The 14,461-nt window shown below is 42.0% G+C and overlaps 1 protein-coding gene and 1 long non-coding RNA gene across 2 annotated transcripts in view; one reads left to right on the forward strand and one right to left on the reverse strand.

Annotated features, from left to right (window-relative positions):
- The window catches only part of LOC119886854, a 31,677-nt gene extending 29,775 nt beyond the window's left edge, over positions 1-1,902 (reverse strand). The window contains exon 1 of the long non-coding RNA XR_005441557.1: positions 1,770-1,902. This is a non-coding gene — a long non-coding RNA (uncharacterized LOC119886854). The remainder of the gene's footprint in view (positions 1-1,769) is intronic.
- LOC119886852 (constitutive coactivator of PPAR-gamma-like protein 1 homolog) overlaps positions 1-13,870 on the forward strand; it is a 30,903-nt gene extending 17,033 nt beyond the window's left edge. Inside the window, exons 11-17 of the mRNA XM_038697828.1 lie at positions 4,405-4,654; positions 8,250-8,364; positions 9,314-9,523; positions 10,648-10,846; positions 11,044-11,173; positions 11,271-11,367; positions 12,254-13,870. Coding sequence (XP_038553756.1) covers positions 4,405-4,654; positions 8,250-8,364; positions 9,314-9,523; positions 10,648-10,846; positions 11,044-11,173; positions 11,271-11,367; positions 12,254-12,571 — 1,319 coding nt within the window. The 3' untranslated portion in view covers positions 12,572-13,870. The remainder of the gene's footprint in view (positions 1-4,404; positions 4,655-8,249; positions 8,365-9,313; positions 9,524-10,647; positions 10,847-11,043; positions 11,174-11,270; positions 11,368-12,253) is intronic.
- Positions 13,871-14,461: the final 591 nt, after the last annotated feature.

Below are 14,461 nucleotides of genomic sequence, written 5' to 3' on the forward strand. Positions count from 1 at the left end.
CACTAACACCGGATGCAGCGACGCTTCGATGCATGTAATGCAAGTCGGCGTATTTACGTAATCGATTACGTCGACAAATCACCCCAGCCCTAGTCACAGTACAACACATCATCGTAATTTTAACATTGCAGCTAAGTGTTGCAAGACAGCGGCGTTACCATCCTTCCTATGATTAATCCTTCTCCTGCTGAAAGTAAAATTAAAAAGTAGAGCTGGGCAGAATCAGCAATGGGATGGCTAGCTGCACGGCTAACTGAGTAGCTAGCAGCTAGTGCTGTTAGCAGCTAAAGTTAAGCCTAGTTCACACAATACTTTTAAAAGCCTCATTTGCAAGTTGCCGAGCTTGCCGACCATCGGGCTGTGATCGGGGGCATATCAGTTATTGATCGGCGCTCGCCAGTACTTATGTGTGAACTACTCCATGACTCATCAAAACGGCTCACTGACGGCAGCCAGATATCTAGTTGAGCCCGACAGATACGGGATTTTTAAGTCCGATACCGATCGGCCAATATTCTTTGTTTGTTTTTTTTCTTCCTTATTTTAAGAAACGCACATGTGTCTATGTTAAGACCATTTCAAGATACCATGACATAATGCAGTTTAAAAAGAAACGTTAAACTTTAATGTTATAAATAGTAATTTGAACAAAATTACAGCAAAATATATTAAAGTTTTGATAAAGAGTCAAATGTATAAAACTACAAAAAACATTAAAAAATGTCTGCTTTGTTATAAATTAGTACTACTACTAATGAACATTAAAGTAAATAGTATATGTGTTGTGGGGGCCAACGAAACAAAACTATAAAAAATACTACTACTACTACTACTATACTAATAATAATAATACCATATATCATATCTCACGTCATTGCAATAATAACAATGATAAACAGGGCTCTCCTACTTAGGCAAAAATGATATATATTTTGTCATGCAATAGTTATTACCTTACATATAATCTGCCACAATTTCTATTTTCTTAACTATGTAGCATATTCACATCTAGGTTCTCCCCTTACCAGCAGTCTGTTAATTCTATCCAAAGCTAGTTAAGTCTAATCTAAGTATTAATCTAATACTAGAACTAGACTAGGGAGAAATGAGATGACCGTTCACTATAACTGTTTCAGAGACAAATCTATAGTCATGTCTGTCAACAGCGTAGCCTCCACCACTCACCTACTGTAACATTAAATGCACTGCTGTGACGTGGGAGGAAACCGGTTAGGGCAGTGAGAAGTGGGAGGGTTAGTAACTCTGGTCATAAATGTTTTCAGAAAAGAAGTGATGGGGGCTATTTTTATTATTTAAGTCATGTAATTAACGTGATGAATGACCAACTCACCGTGAACACTGAGTGTGAGAGCTACCAGGAGCTACTCTTCCTAGCTGTTACTACATGCTCCGGTAGACTACAGTCAGGTCATGTTTTGTTCTGTGGTGCTGCAGTGTTTGGAACAGAGGAGCTGCAGAGCGCCCCCTGGTGGGAAAACTATGCAACACTAATCACATGAGGGAAGGATCCAATTTTTTCATTTTTAATAGTCATAAATCGGCTGTTATAAACGCCAATGCCGATTTATCTGCAAGTAGCTTATATCGGCCGATAATATCTGCAAAACGATAAATCGGGCGGGCTCTAATATCTAGCATGCTAAATGTCTGGAGAAGTTGGCCAACTCGACATCCACATCCAGCCAATGAGAGCAGGCAACAGATGGAGCAGGCAGCTACTTTTTCACTATAAAACACTTTTTACTCACCTCCAGCTCTCTCTGTAGCTCAGAAGATCCCTGCTACAGCTATTTCGTGTGTAGTGTCGCCTAATTTCCTGTTGCATGTTTGTTTTCTTGACAAAACGTGGTTTGGAGACCAGCGTCGGGTGACACAGCCGTTGTCTCGTATAGTGTGTGACGCCACAAGACTGCAAGGTGTGTAGTCTGAATAGCACAGCAATCAGCCGACATTGAAAGACGTGTAATCTGCATGAGCCTTAACCGGTAACATACAAATCCGTAAATCACCAGAAGTTGAGGCAGAGGAGCCAGAGGACACCAGAGCGAAAGCCAGAAACTTTGTTTTTGTACAGTAATCAGTGAGGCCTAGTCTCTCATAGCAGGCCTTATCTCCACATTGACTCAGCTCTGTGCAGCTAGGCCCCGCCCCTCTGCTGTTGACAAATTTGACAAATTAGATGCAAGTTTGCTTTCAGGGAGAGGGGCCTTAAAGAGACAGGAGCTAAAATGTTGTGTTCAGGCAGGGTGAAGAGAGGTGCTGAAGCACTGGACAGTATGAGAAAAATACATATTTTTGAACATTAAAGCATAGTAGAAACCCTAATTACAAGTTTGAACCTGAAAATAAAGACCTTTTAAAACATACATTTTACAAGAGGAACACAGCGAGCCACCAGTTAACGACAAGCGGTAATGTTTCTGAATGTGTTTGTACAACCAGCTAGGAGACTAAATACTTTGTTCCTTCATTTCAACACAGTTTAACATCTCACAAGTCTTGTTGTTGAAAGCACAAGAACTAATACTGAACCCGTTGTTGTCCAGCTGTGTTCAGTCCTGGTACAGTCGTGTTCACTGGGAGGTTACTGAGTCGGGTTCCATTGCACGCTGAACCAGCTCTGGTTCTGGTGCTCATTCCCACCTCCCTCCCCAGCAGCGTTTCCTGCTGGGTCCCCCACCCTGGCCCTGAAAACCTCTTCCTTCCAGTAGGGGTGATAATGAATACTTGAAGATTCGATGCTTAGATAGGAGGACCCTGATTCGACTCCTTATCTCACCAATCTTCGCAGTGGCATTATGAAATCATCATACCATTTTTGCTATATGAGGGTGCTCAACATCAGATTTTTCAGAAAACTACCGGTTTTCTCCCAATAAGTTGATATACAGCCTATTATGATATAAATATCAACATCGACACATAGAACCTCGAGGGACATTCGAATCATTTATCACCATTGGTTAACCACACAGAATATTATATAGTTTTTATACAGTACTTGGAATAGACCTATGAGGAACCTCAACATGCATGCAATTCTCGGCGAGTCGGCAGGTACAACTCTGCACAAGACCGGTGAATGGCAGGCGAGCAGGGCTGAAAAGTGTCAACAGTAAGCCTCAGTTTAGCTGTGAATAGATGCTCTCATGCTTTTCAAGATTAAAGCGGAGCTACAATGTGTAACACCCCCCACTGCAATCCTTGACAGTTCTTTTTTGACTGTATGTAAATCCTTAGTTGGGGACACCCCTAACTCCCAGCAATCCAAAGTTCCTCTGCTAGTGGTGTAAACGACACCAATACTTCCCCGGTACTCTGAGCCTTGAGGTTAGATTTGACTAACAGGACCACTAACTGTGCAAAATAGTTAGTAGCAGTTCGCCGGTAAGTGAGCAGCGGCTCGAGCAGCAGTGTTCTGAATCAAGATATCTAATCAAGACGACTGAAGGTAAATGCTTGGATAAATTTTTCCAGGTCCTGCTGAGACATAAGTCCTTTAATCCTTGATATATTCTTCAGGTGATAGCAGGCTGACTTTGTAATTGTCTTAATTTGGCTGCTTAAATCAGGTCTGAGTCCATGACTACACCAAGATTTCTTGCTTGGTTTGTGGTTCCTAACCTTACCAATTCAAGCTGAGCACTGACTTTCAATCGTTCTTCCTTGGCTCCAAACACAATAACTTCAGTTTCATCTTTGTTTAATTGAAGAAAATTCTGGCACATCCAATCGTTGAGCTGCTTAATACAGCCACTCAGCGCCCGTATGGGATCATAGCCCCCGGGTGAAATGGTTATGTAAATCTGTGTGTCATTTGCATAATTATGGTAACATATTTTGTTGTTTTTCATAATCAGAGCCAGTGGAAGCATGTAGATGTTAAACAGAAGAGGCCCCAGAATGGAGCCTTGGGGGACTCCACAGGTCATTTTTGTTAGCTCAGATGTGTAATTACCTATAGACACAAAGTAGTCCCTGTCCTTTTAAGTAGAATTCAAACCAGTGTAGTACTGTGAGAAAGTCCAACCCAGTTTTCAAGTCTGTCTAGTAATATGTTGTGGTCGAAAGCACTGAGATCCAATAATACTACGACAATTCTGCCACTTTCAGTGTTTAAATGGATGTCATTGAAGACCTTAACAAGAGCCGTCTCAGTGCTGTGGTGTGATCAAAACCTGACTGGAAGACATCAAAACAGTTATTTAGTGCCAAGAAAGCACTAAGCTGTTGAAAAACAGCCTTTTCAATGATTTTTAGGTGGCAGCCCTTGTAGGACGTTCTACTCTGGTGTAGAAGTGCTTTTAGTCCTTGATTACTTTTAGTACTGTTTTAGGAGAGGTCCTGGGACAAACCCTGATCTCTTTAAATGTTGTTCCCCAGATACACATGTCATGGTCAAAGAGTGGGCCGCCTACAAAGGCAAGTCTCCCCACACTCCAGAGCTGGTGGAGGCTCTGCCCTTTAGGGAGTGGACCTGTCCCAACCTGAAGAAGCTGTGGTTGGGGAAGGCTGTGGAGGACAAGAACCGCAGGATGAGAGCATTCCTGGCCTGCATGCGCTCCGACACTCCAGCTATGCTGAACCCTGCCAACGTCCCCACTCCCCTCTTGGTGCTCTGTTGTGTGCTACGGTGAGTAGCAGACTGTAGCCTCACACACAAAGTACAGTCATGGCCACAAATAGGGTCACTCCTGTATGTCTGTCACATAAAGCGCTACCTCTCCCAGCAAATTGTCGCAATTACAAATGCTTCGGTATTCTCATGTTTAGGGATGCACAATAATTATTGATCCGATAATATTTTCATTATCAGAATCATATCTGAAAATGAAATTTTGGCCAATAAGAATCAAAAAATGCTTTAACATGCGCCGCTGCTGTTGTTGTCGCTCTGATCCTCATGATGGTGCGCCTGAATAGAGCCTTGCAGACAGTGCAGGCAGCTAGAGCCAAACAAACTGGTCTTCAGCGCTGGGCCCGCTTTAACACTGCGTGTAGGTTACAAGTTAAAGCCACTTTGATTTAAATTGCATGACTTGTCTCTCGAGACATAACGTTACGTTATACACTCACCTAAAGGATTATTAGGAACACCTGTTCAATTTCTCATTAATGCAATTATCTAATCAACCAATCACATGGCAGTTGCTTCAATGCATTTAGGGGTGTGGTCCTGGTCAAGGCAATCTCCTGAACTCCAAACTGAATGTCAGAATGGGAAAGAAAGGTGATTTAAGCAATTTTGAGCGTGGCATGGTTGTTGGTGGTTTACAAAGAATGGTGTGAAAAGGGAAAAACATCCAGTATGCGGCAGTCCTGTGGGCGAAAATGCCTTGTTGATGCTAGAGGTCAGAGGAGAATGGGCCGACCGATTCAAGCTGATAGAAGAGCAACTTTGACTGAAATAACCACTCGTTACAACCGAGGTATGCAGCAAAGCATTTGTGAAGCCACAACACGCACAACCTTGAGGCGGATGGGCTACAACAGCAGAAGACCCCACCGGGTACCACTCATCTCCACTACAAATAGGAAAAAGAGGCTACAATTTGCAAGAGCTCACCAAAATTGCACAGTTGAAGACTGGAAAAATGTTGCCTGGTCTGATGAGTCTCGATTTCTGTTGAGACATTCAGATGGTAGAGTCAGAATTTGGCCTAAACAGAATGAGAACATGGATCCATCATGCCTTGTTACCACTGTGCAGGCTGCTGGTGGTGGTGTAATGGTGTGGGGGATGTTTTCTTGGCACACTTTAGGCCCCCTTAGTGCCAATTGGGCATGGTTTAAATGCCACGGCCTACCTGAGCATTGTTTCTGACCATGTCCATCCCTTTATGGCCACCATGTACCCATCCTCTGATGGCTACTTCCAGCAGGATAATGCACCATGTCACAAAGCTCCAATCATTTCAAATTGGTTTCTTGAACATGACAATGAGTTCACTGTACTAAAATGGCCCCCACAGTCACCAGATCTCAACCCAATAGAGCATCTTTGGGAGGTGGTGGAACGGGAGCTTCGTGCCCTGGATGTGCATCCCACAAATCTCAATCAACTGCAAGATGCTATCCATCAATATGGGCCAACATTTCTAAAGAATGCTTTCAGCACCTTGTTGAATCAAAGCCACGTAGAATTAAGGCAGTTCTGAAGGCGAAAGGGGGTCAAACACAGTATTAGTATGGTTCCTAATAATCCTTTAGGTGAGTGTAGGTCATGCTACACTCGATAGCAGTATCTATAAGCTCAGACCTTTATTGATTTTACTTTACTTACTTACTTTTCTTCTTGAGAAGACTGAGTTACTTGCGTCTCTGTAAGTGCAAACCAGTGGGCCAATTGACTATTCTTGCTGCGTGTGAACAGCTGACTAGAGCTACAGCCACAGCAGCAGCATCAAAGCATTGAAACTTTATCCATCGTCAACCGCTTATCCTGCGTACAGTCCATCGCAGGGCCACACATAGATGAACTCACACCTAAAGACAATTTTAGGGTAACCAATCAACCTAGCCTGCATGTTTTTGGACGGAAACCGGAGCACCCGGAGAGAACCCACACAGAACATGCAAACTCCACACAGAAAGGTCGGGGCAACCGGGGTTTGAACCCACGACCTTCTCGCTGTGAGGCAACAGTTCTAACCACCGCACCACCGTGCTGCCCATTGAAATGTTATCTCTTACAAAAATGTGAAGAAATGATTGGCTATTGGATCGGTGGGAAAAAAAACCAACATATCACTACTCATGTTCATTTATTTTGTTTGCATTGGAACAACACAAAAAAAGCAGAGAAAACACAAAACAAATCTGAGACATTCCACACAGCACTCTAAAAACGGATTCGGCACCTTTTCAAATTCTTCAGAAATAATTGTATTTCAAGCAGGAGATGCTCTTTTAATTTGTAATTGAACTCACCTGTAGCAATTCACAGGTGCCTGCAATATAGAACTCACACTTACAACCAGTTAAAATGGAGAAAGGTTGCCTCAACATTTGTTCTGTGTACCACACTGAGCATGGACAAAAGATAGAAGAGAAAAGAATTGTCTGAGGATTTGAGAACCAACATTTTGGAAAAGCATGGACAATCTCAAGGCTACAAGACCATCTTAATGTTCCTGTGTCCTCCGTGCAACATGTGGAGACTTACAGCCCATGGAACTGTAGCTAATCTCCCTGGATGTAGACGAAAATGAAAAATTGATGGAACGATTGCAATGAAGGATTGTTGGAATAGTGGATAAAGAACCACAATCAACTTCCAAAGAAATTCAGGCTGACCTGCTGGCACAGGATACAAAAGTGTCAGCTCGCATTATCTGTCACATTCTAAATAATAAGGGACGCTATGGTTGGAGATCCAGGAGGACCCCGCAGCTGACAGAAACATAAAAAAACAGATTTGGGTTTGCCTAAACTTACCTAGGGAAACCAAAATCCTTCTGGGAGAACGTCCCGTGGACAGATGAGAATAAAATCAAGCTCTTTGGTAAAGCATCATTCTTCTGTTTTCAGAAACAAAATGAGGCCTTTAAAGAAAAGGACACGGTTCCTAACGTCAAACATGGTGAAGGTTCACTGATGCTTGTGGTTGCTTTGTTGCTTCAGGCACCGGATGTCTTGACCAAATGCATAACATGAAATCTTAAGACTACTAAAGAATTCCGCGGAGCAATAGCAGGACCCAGCTTTCCGACACTTGGCCCTATGACCCAAAGCATACTTCAAAAAGCAATTTAAATGGGTTTAAGACAAAGAACTGGAGAATGGAAATCCCATAGAGCACCTGTGGAGAGATCTCCCAGCAGTTGGGAGAAGGTACTCGTCAAATCTCAGACCTGGAGCAGTTGGCAAAAGAAAATTCCAGTACAGAGGTGTAAAATGGATATTAAGTGCCAGTAATTTTGTCCACTCCATTTTGTGAAATGTTTTTTCCCCCTCATGTTTTCTTTTGTGGTGTTCCAGTGCAAAAGAAATAAACATGAGAATACCTGCATTTGTAAATGCAACAATTTTCTGTGACACTAGTGCATTATGTGACAGACACGCAGGGGCGCCTGATATTTTTGGCCATGACTGCAGGTAGACCTCCCTGTCTAGGAGAGGAGTGAGCCCAGTTTGAAGTGGATTGAAAGGGAGTGAGGCTTTATTAAGACAGAGCTCATCAGTTCCTGGTGTTTGTAATACTGTTAACCTTCTGTCTTTTGCTTCAGGTTTATGTTACATTGGCCAGGAGTAAGAATTTTGCGTCGTAACGAACTTGACGCTTTCCTAGCCCAAGCACTTTCTCCTAAACTTTATGAGCCTGACCAGCTGCAGGAACTGAAGGTGATTGTGTAGTGTTTATTATATGAGGAGTGTCCAAGAAACACACACAGGCCATGATCTGCCATCTTGTCAATTGTTTACTTGGTCTGTATGTATTTAACTTCCCTAAATGTTACTTCGATTGAGAGAATTGGCAGGCCCGTGTCAGATTTCATGTTTTCTTGTTTCTCTTGACACTCCTTATATTCTCCAGAACAATAACTTTCATTGTCGATTAATCTGTTGATTACTTTCTCGATTAATCGATTAGTTGTTTGGTCTGTAAAACGTCAGAAAATGTCCGTAAGTGTTTCCCCATAGTCCAAGATGACGTTCTTAAATGTTTTACCCAAAGGTATTCAGTTTGCTGTCATAGAGGAGAGAAACCAGCACATATTCACATTTAAGAAGCTGGAATAAAAAAAATTACTTTGATTTATCGATAATTGAAATAGTTGGCAACTAATCGATTAATTGTTGCAGCTCTACAGCAGACAAAGCAACATGCTCCTACAAAACACAGTTTTGTAGGAGCATGTTCCTGAAGCCGTAGCTTTGCACTAAAAGATTTATTTCTGTATAGCTTTGAGTGACTCGGAGGGGTTCTTGTGTCATGTGTGGATGGTTTATCAACTTTGTGTTTCGGACCGAGTTGTACTCATTTGGCCTTTGTTTATGTAAACCATCCACACGAGCTGTGTGCCTTCATCCCTGTGGTCTGTCTGTGTGTAGCCCTGTCTGCTCTCTGCTGTGCCAGAACATCTAGGTTGTGTCTGCTGGTGTTTTGTGTTGGCTGGATTAGGTTGTGTACCACTGTATTTTGGCAGCCATGAGGGAATGGGCTGCTTATGCTTGCTCTGTGCTTTGCTTTGCACCATTCATCTGAATACTCAGTGGGGCTGTTAGAGGAGCATATTGTCTTTTTTCCCCTTTCATTTAGACATTTCATAAGTCTGTTCCTCTTCTACAGATCAACAACCTGGACCCTCGAGGAGTCCAGCTGGCCGCTCTGTTCATGAGCGGAGTGGACATGGCTCTATTTGCCAATGACGCATGTGGACAGCCTATTCCCTGGGAGCACTGCTGTCCCTGGATGTACTTTGATGGCAAGCTGCTTCAGAGTAAACTCATCAGAGTCAACAGGGAGAAGGCCCAGCTCATTGACCTCTGTGATGGTCAGGTAGCTTCATTCACACCACCCACTAGTCAGCAAAACATGCTCTGACTAAAGGGGTTACAGCTGGATGAATAGAAAACCTCTCAAAGGTGGCACAAAAAGCCTGCCGTGAGACCCGCTGCCTCCTGATCAAGATTTGTGTCCATTGCGTCTTATTGACTTCATGCGGTCCCCCCCTTTTCTCATTTGTTCCTTTTTCCAGTTTTGTCTATTAGCTTCTGGTTACTGTTGCTGGCTAAATTAAATACAGGTCAAAAGTCTGTCCTGTCGGTTCACAGAGCCTGCTATACATTTCTCAAAGTTGAGAACACACGGCCACACTAAAGTGGAGTTCACATAACTGACTGTGGTCGAACAGAACCGAGCCAAACGGGCATGAAACCAGTTTCTGACCTAAGAGCTAAAGATAAATTTACAGCAATTGTGACATTTTTAGGCATTGATAACAAGACAACACACATAATTTCTCACATTAGGCTACAAATTAGTTGTGTAAATAACACTTCACTGACAATAGACTTCTGATTTGATAACTGCACTGACTTAACTGGAAATATTTAAATCAGTATTAAAATAAATTTCAATCAGTGCTGCTCACAGTAAAACAAAACCACGGCCGATTGTGTAACTGTTTCAGAAAAGACAAAAATTGCCTAAAGGTACAATTTGTAAGAGATGGCCAGAATGTTAGCTGAAAACATTTTTAAAAATTCACTAAAATTATTGACAGAATGTGAAAGAGTAACAGTTCTGACCTTGTGTCTAAGACTTCTATCATGTTGCAGATATCTACTTCTGGTGGCCATTCCTGACTCAGTCAGCAAATAGGACCGCTAAGTTAGTCTAGCTAACGGCAGTTAGCAGCAGTTATGACCTGATATGTGATATGGTGCCCCCTATTCCTTACACATTTTTACAAATAGTACGTGATAAATGGTTTTTGGTTGTAATTATTTTTACAAGCAAGAGGCACAACCTCTTTCAGACAGCGAGAGAAGATTGTGTCTGTCACCTGACATCTTATCTGGGTTAAAGATGTAGAACGATTGTAGAAACGGTTAGAACGTGTTAATGAAACGAATGATCTGTTTGTTTACAGAGGTCTTGATTGGTTTGTCTCTCTTCAGGCTGAGCTGGTTGCCAAGGTGGAGAAGATGCGTCAGAGCATCCTGGAAGGTCTCAACTTTACTCGGCCGCCTCATCCTCCTCCATTCCCACCTCCGCCACTTCCACCTCCTCACAGGATGCCTTTCTACCCCCCCACTGGCTCCTTCTACCCCCCACCCCCAATGATGCCTCCTCAGGGGAGAGGCAGAGGGATGCCTGGTGAGTACAGCCCATTCAGTTTTGTATTTGGTCTTAGTAAGTCATTAGTAAGTCATTTCATACATTTGCCATCTTTGGAATTTTAAGCTTGTCACCCCCCCCCCCCCCCCCCCCCCCCCCCCCCCCAAACCAAACCAAAATGATTGCGAAAGGTTTTGTATTGCACTTCCACGGATTAACACCATTTGTTTTTCAAGGAATCTCGTCGCAGGGTGGGAAGCTGGAGATAGCTGGCACTGTGGTGGGTCAGTGGGATGGAGCCAGACGCAGCCGAGGAAGAGGAGGCTTCCCTGTCCAGGTGGTGTCTGTTGGTGGACCAAATAGAGGGTAAGTTCAGAAAGAAGATGAGATTTCCTATGCACTTTATTACCTATCTGTTATTATTTATTAGTAAAGCATGTGGACTTGTTTCTGTCTTCTGTAGTCGTCCCAGAGGTGTGATTTCCACGCCCGTCTTCAGGACGTTTGGTCGAGGAGGCAGGTACCACACTCGGACCTTCAAGAGTCAGGGAGCATACCTGGTACGTTAGTGATGAATCACTGTTCACATGGCAGACATGTCCTTCACAATGCAGTCACAATGACCAATACATGCACACCACACCAGCACTACACACAACTGTGTGGATGAAGTGTTCGATGAAGTAGTTCTAGGATTGTGCACTATTAGAAATTAGGAAATAAGCAGGCATAATGATCGAACTAATGATGAAACTGATGAGAGAAAGTAGGAAGGGAATCACTATGAGAATGTCGCAAGCGTTGCAAATGCTGCAATGTTTTTTACTTGTGAAAAGCTTATGGAAATGTCCCAAAGAAATGGCTCCATCTTCTGGTAAGCATGGATGTGGTCAGTAATTTCAATGGTAGGCTGCCCACTAGATTTTGAGAGAATTCTGTCCTGATGGTGGTGCTAGAGGAATGATTACGGGTCACCAAATACATTAGGGTGTACTACAGACCTGCTGCCCTGGTGGGAAGTATAGTGTCGCTCAGCTTACAATGATGGAACACTTCTTAAATGTTACATTTAGTAGATCTAGTCTAAGGACATATGGGCAAGGGTAATATAAATGAAATATAAATTCCTCAAACTGGAAAACAACCTCTAGTGTCCCTTTTTTAAGACACTGCAGTAGTCATGTCTGTGGTTGTGCTTCACAAAGATCAAAATACAGCTGTTGCTCTTTTCACTGTTTAATTACAGTGCAACAGCAGAATACACAACCATTGTTTGAGCTATCAACATGGGATGAGTTGTCGTCCCTCAAGTGGTTTGTTTGTTACCAGGACTTTCAGTCCATATTTGTATTTTCTCCATGACTTAAAGAAGAACCCTCCCAGTCACTGTTGCAGTGTAGCTGTCTTTGGCATCAGTTAAAAATCCCTTTTGTCTTTTTATCCAAGGGTAAGCCTGCTCATAAGCCTGCTCATACATCTGGACATGATGCAGTTAAGGAGAGAAAGAAGCCCAAGCCAGAGGAGAGGAAATCCTCTCCTGCACCTTGTGACGGCTCCACCACAGAGAACGGTGTGGAGGACAAAGAGCCAGGCCAGCTGAACGGAGATAAAGAGGAATGCAGGGCTCTCATCCAACCTGAAAGTGCCTTTAGCAGTGACTCCAAGACGTGCAATTCTAATCCTCACTTAAATGCACTAAATGTAGACAGCGGCTGCCACAGAGATGAAGGCCTGGAGGCCGCCGTCTTAAAAAAAGAAGAGTAAGCCTATTTTTCTAGAGAGGGTGAAGGATGAAAGATGGAACAGGGTTAGGATATCTGGAAATTTGGAAAGCGTATAGTCAATGTACATTTTTCTTCTCAGACAAAGAAAAGAGATGAAATTCGGATCCCTCTCAGTAAACGCGAGATATGACACACTGCTGGTTTAAGGAGTTGTTCACTCGCTCATCACCAAGATTTCTACATGTTTATGAGAATGATACTTTTCCTTTTCGTTAGTAAATTGAAGCTTCAATAAGCTTTAATTTTGGTTATTAATATTTTGGTTCTTCTAGGTTAATACTCTTCTAGTACTCGGCGCCATGTGTTTGCCACAATACGGTTATCAATTTTGTGTTGTCACTGTATAACCGCTTAATGAAAACAAAACGTATAAAGAAAAAGCAAAATGCAACACTTGGTCCCCACTTTGGGTTTGGTTCATGTTTAAGCAGCCAGTTAGTTCAGATGAGCTCCATGTCATTTCAGTCATTTAGCTGTAAGTAACATTTCAAGAAATGGCTCTAAAAATTTAGACGCAAAAGATCTCGTCAAACTCTGATACTCAACTTGGTTTCTTGAATTAAATGTAGAGCTGTAGCATTACCGCTTCAACAAAAACCTGCATGGTTTAAGAGGTGTGTAGTTATTATGCATGTTGTCCTCCTCCATCTTTACAGGTACTGTGACCATTTGGAAATTAAAGAAATGGCTAATGTCAGTGATAGCCTATAAAAGATGTTAACTGTTAGTAACAGATTTGTTCTGACCTTGATTATGTTTTTTTTGTTTTTTTAATATTGAACTCTGTTGCATTTAATTAAAACAAGAAGTTATATAGCCACTTTGAAATAGTGTAGTCACACTATGTTGTTATTGGTTGTTTTCTGCATTAGAAAAGCTTTAATCAAAATTGTCGCCCCTTTCGCAGCAACGTGCTCGACCTTCCACTTAAGACTTTAGCCGTCAGCCAGTAATCCATTTTGATATTTACTTTAGTGTTGTTTTTACTCATACTACTTCAACGCCAGAATCATCATTTAAAATTTTGACTTAATTCTCCTGAATTCTCCCTCTCATCTTTCATTAGTGATCAGAGAAACGGTGTATTCCCCCAGTCGCCCCCGCAAGAGCTAAATCGGTTACCTTCTATGTAAGTTGATCAGAGTTTCTTCCTAACTCATGGATTGTAAAAGAATGAACTGCTGTTGGGTTTGATTGAATGTTGATGGATTGTGGTGTGGTGTATTTGAAGGCAACTTAGCTACAATGCTTAATAAAACTATATTCTTTTAAGTACAAATTGTTGTTGGTTTCTTTCTTTCTCTCATCATACTGTAACAGATGTGGACATTAATATTTTAACTTTTCCTTGCTCACTGGCTGACTTTCCGCATCTTTAATTCCCTGCATCCATTGTTAAAAGCAGTAGAGTGAGCAAATCTGCTCTAAATGCAAACAGGCAACATTATTGCTTGTAAGGCTTTACCTTCTGGATATGTAAAGTATATTTTGAGCTGAAGACCAGTTAAGACAGAAGAAATATAAAACAAAATACAGCATGTTAACTAGTTAAACCTACAGTCTTTATAAATTAAATTTTTTACACTTTAAAAAAAATTGACAAAACGTTCTCAGAGTTTTTATAGGCAAATGTAATTATTTTTGTCAAATATATTTACCGTACACATTAAGTAGAGGCAGCATTAAGTACAGCATCAAACTTGGGTATGATAATACAAAGAACATGATTCTTAGTTCATAGTTTACCTGTAAACCTTGAAAGTATACCCGTAAGTGAAAGCTACTTAAAATTCTGGACTGACCGGTGTGGGGAACTTGACCTGCAACAACATTATGAGACCGATCACCAATACAAACATGTAATGATTTT

This window comes from Micropterus salmoides, unplaced genomic scaffold (assembly GCF_014851395.1).
Source record: "Micropterus salmoides isolate LMB-PRFRI ecotype aquatic unplaced genomic scaffold, ASM1485139v1 Ms_hic_scaffold_4, whole genome shotgun sequence".
Classification (NCBI taxonomy): domain Eukaryota; kingdom Metazoa; phylum Chordata; class Actinopteri; order Centrarchiformes; family Centrarchidae; genus Micropterus; species Micropterus salmoides.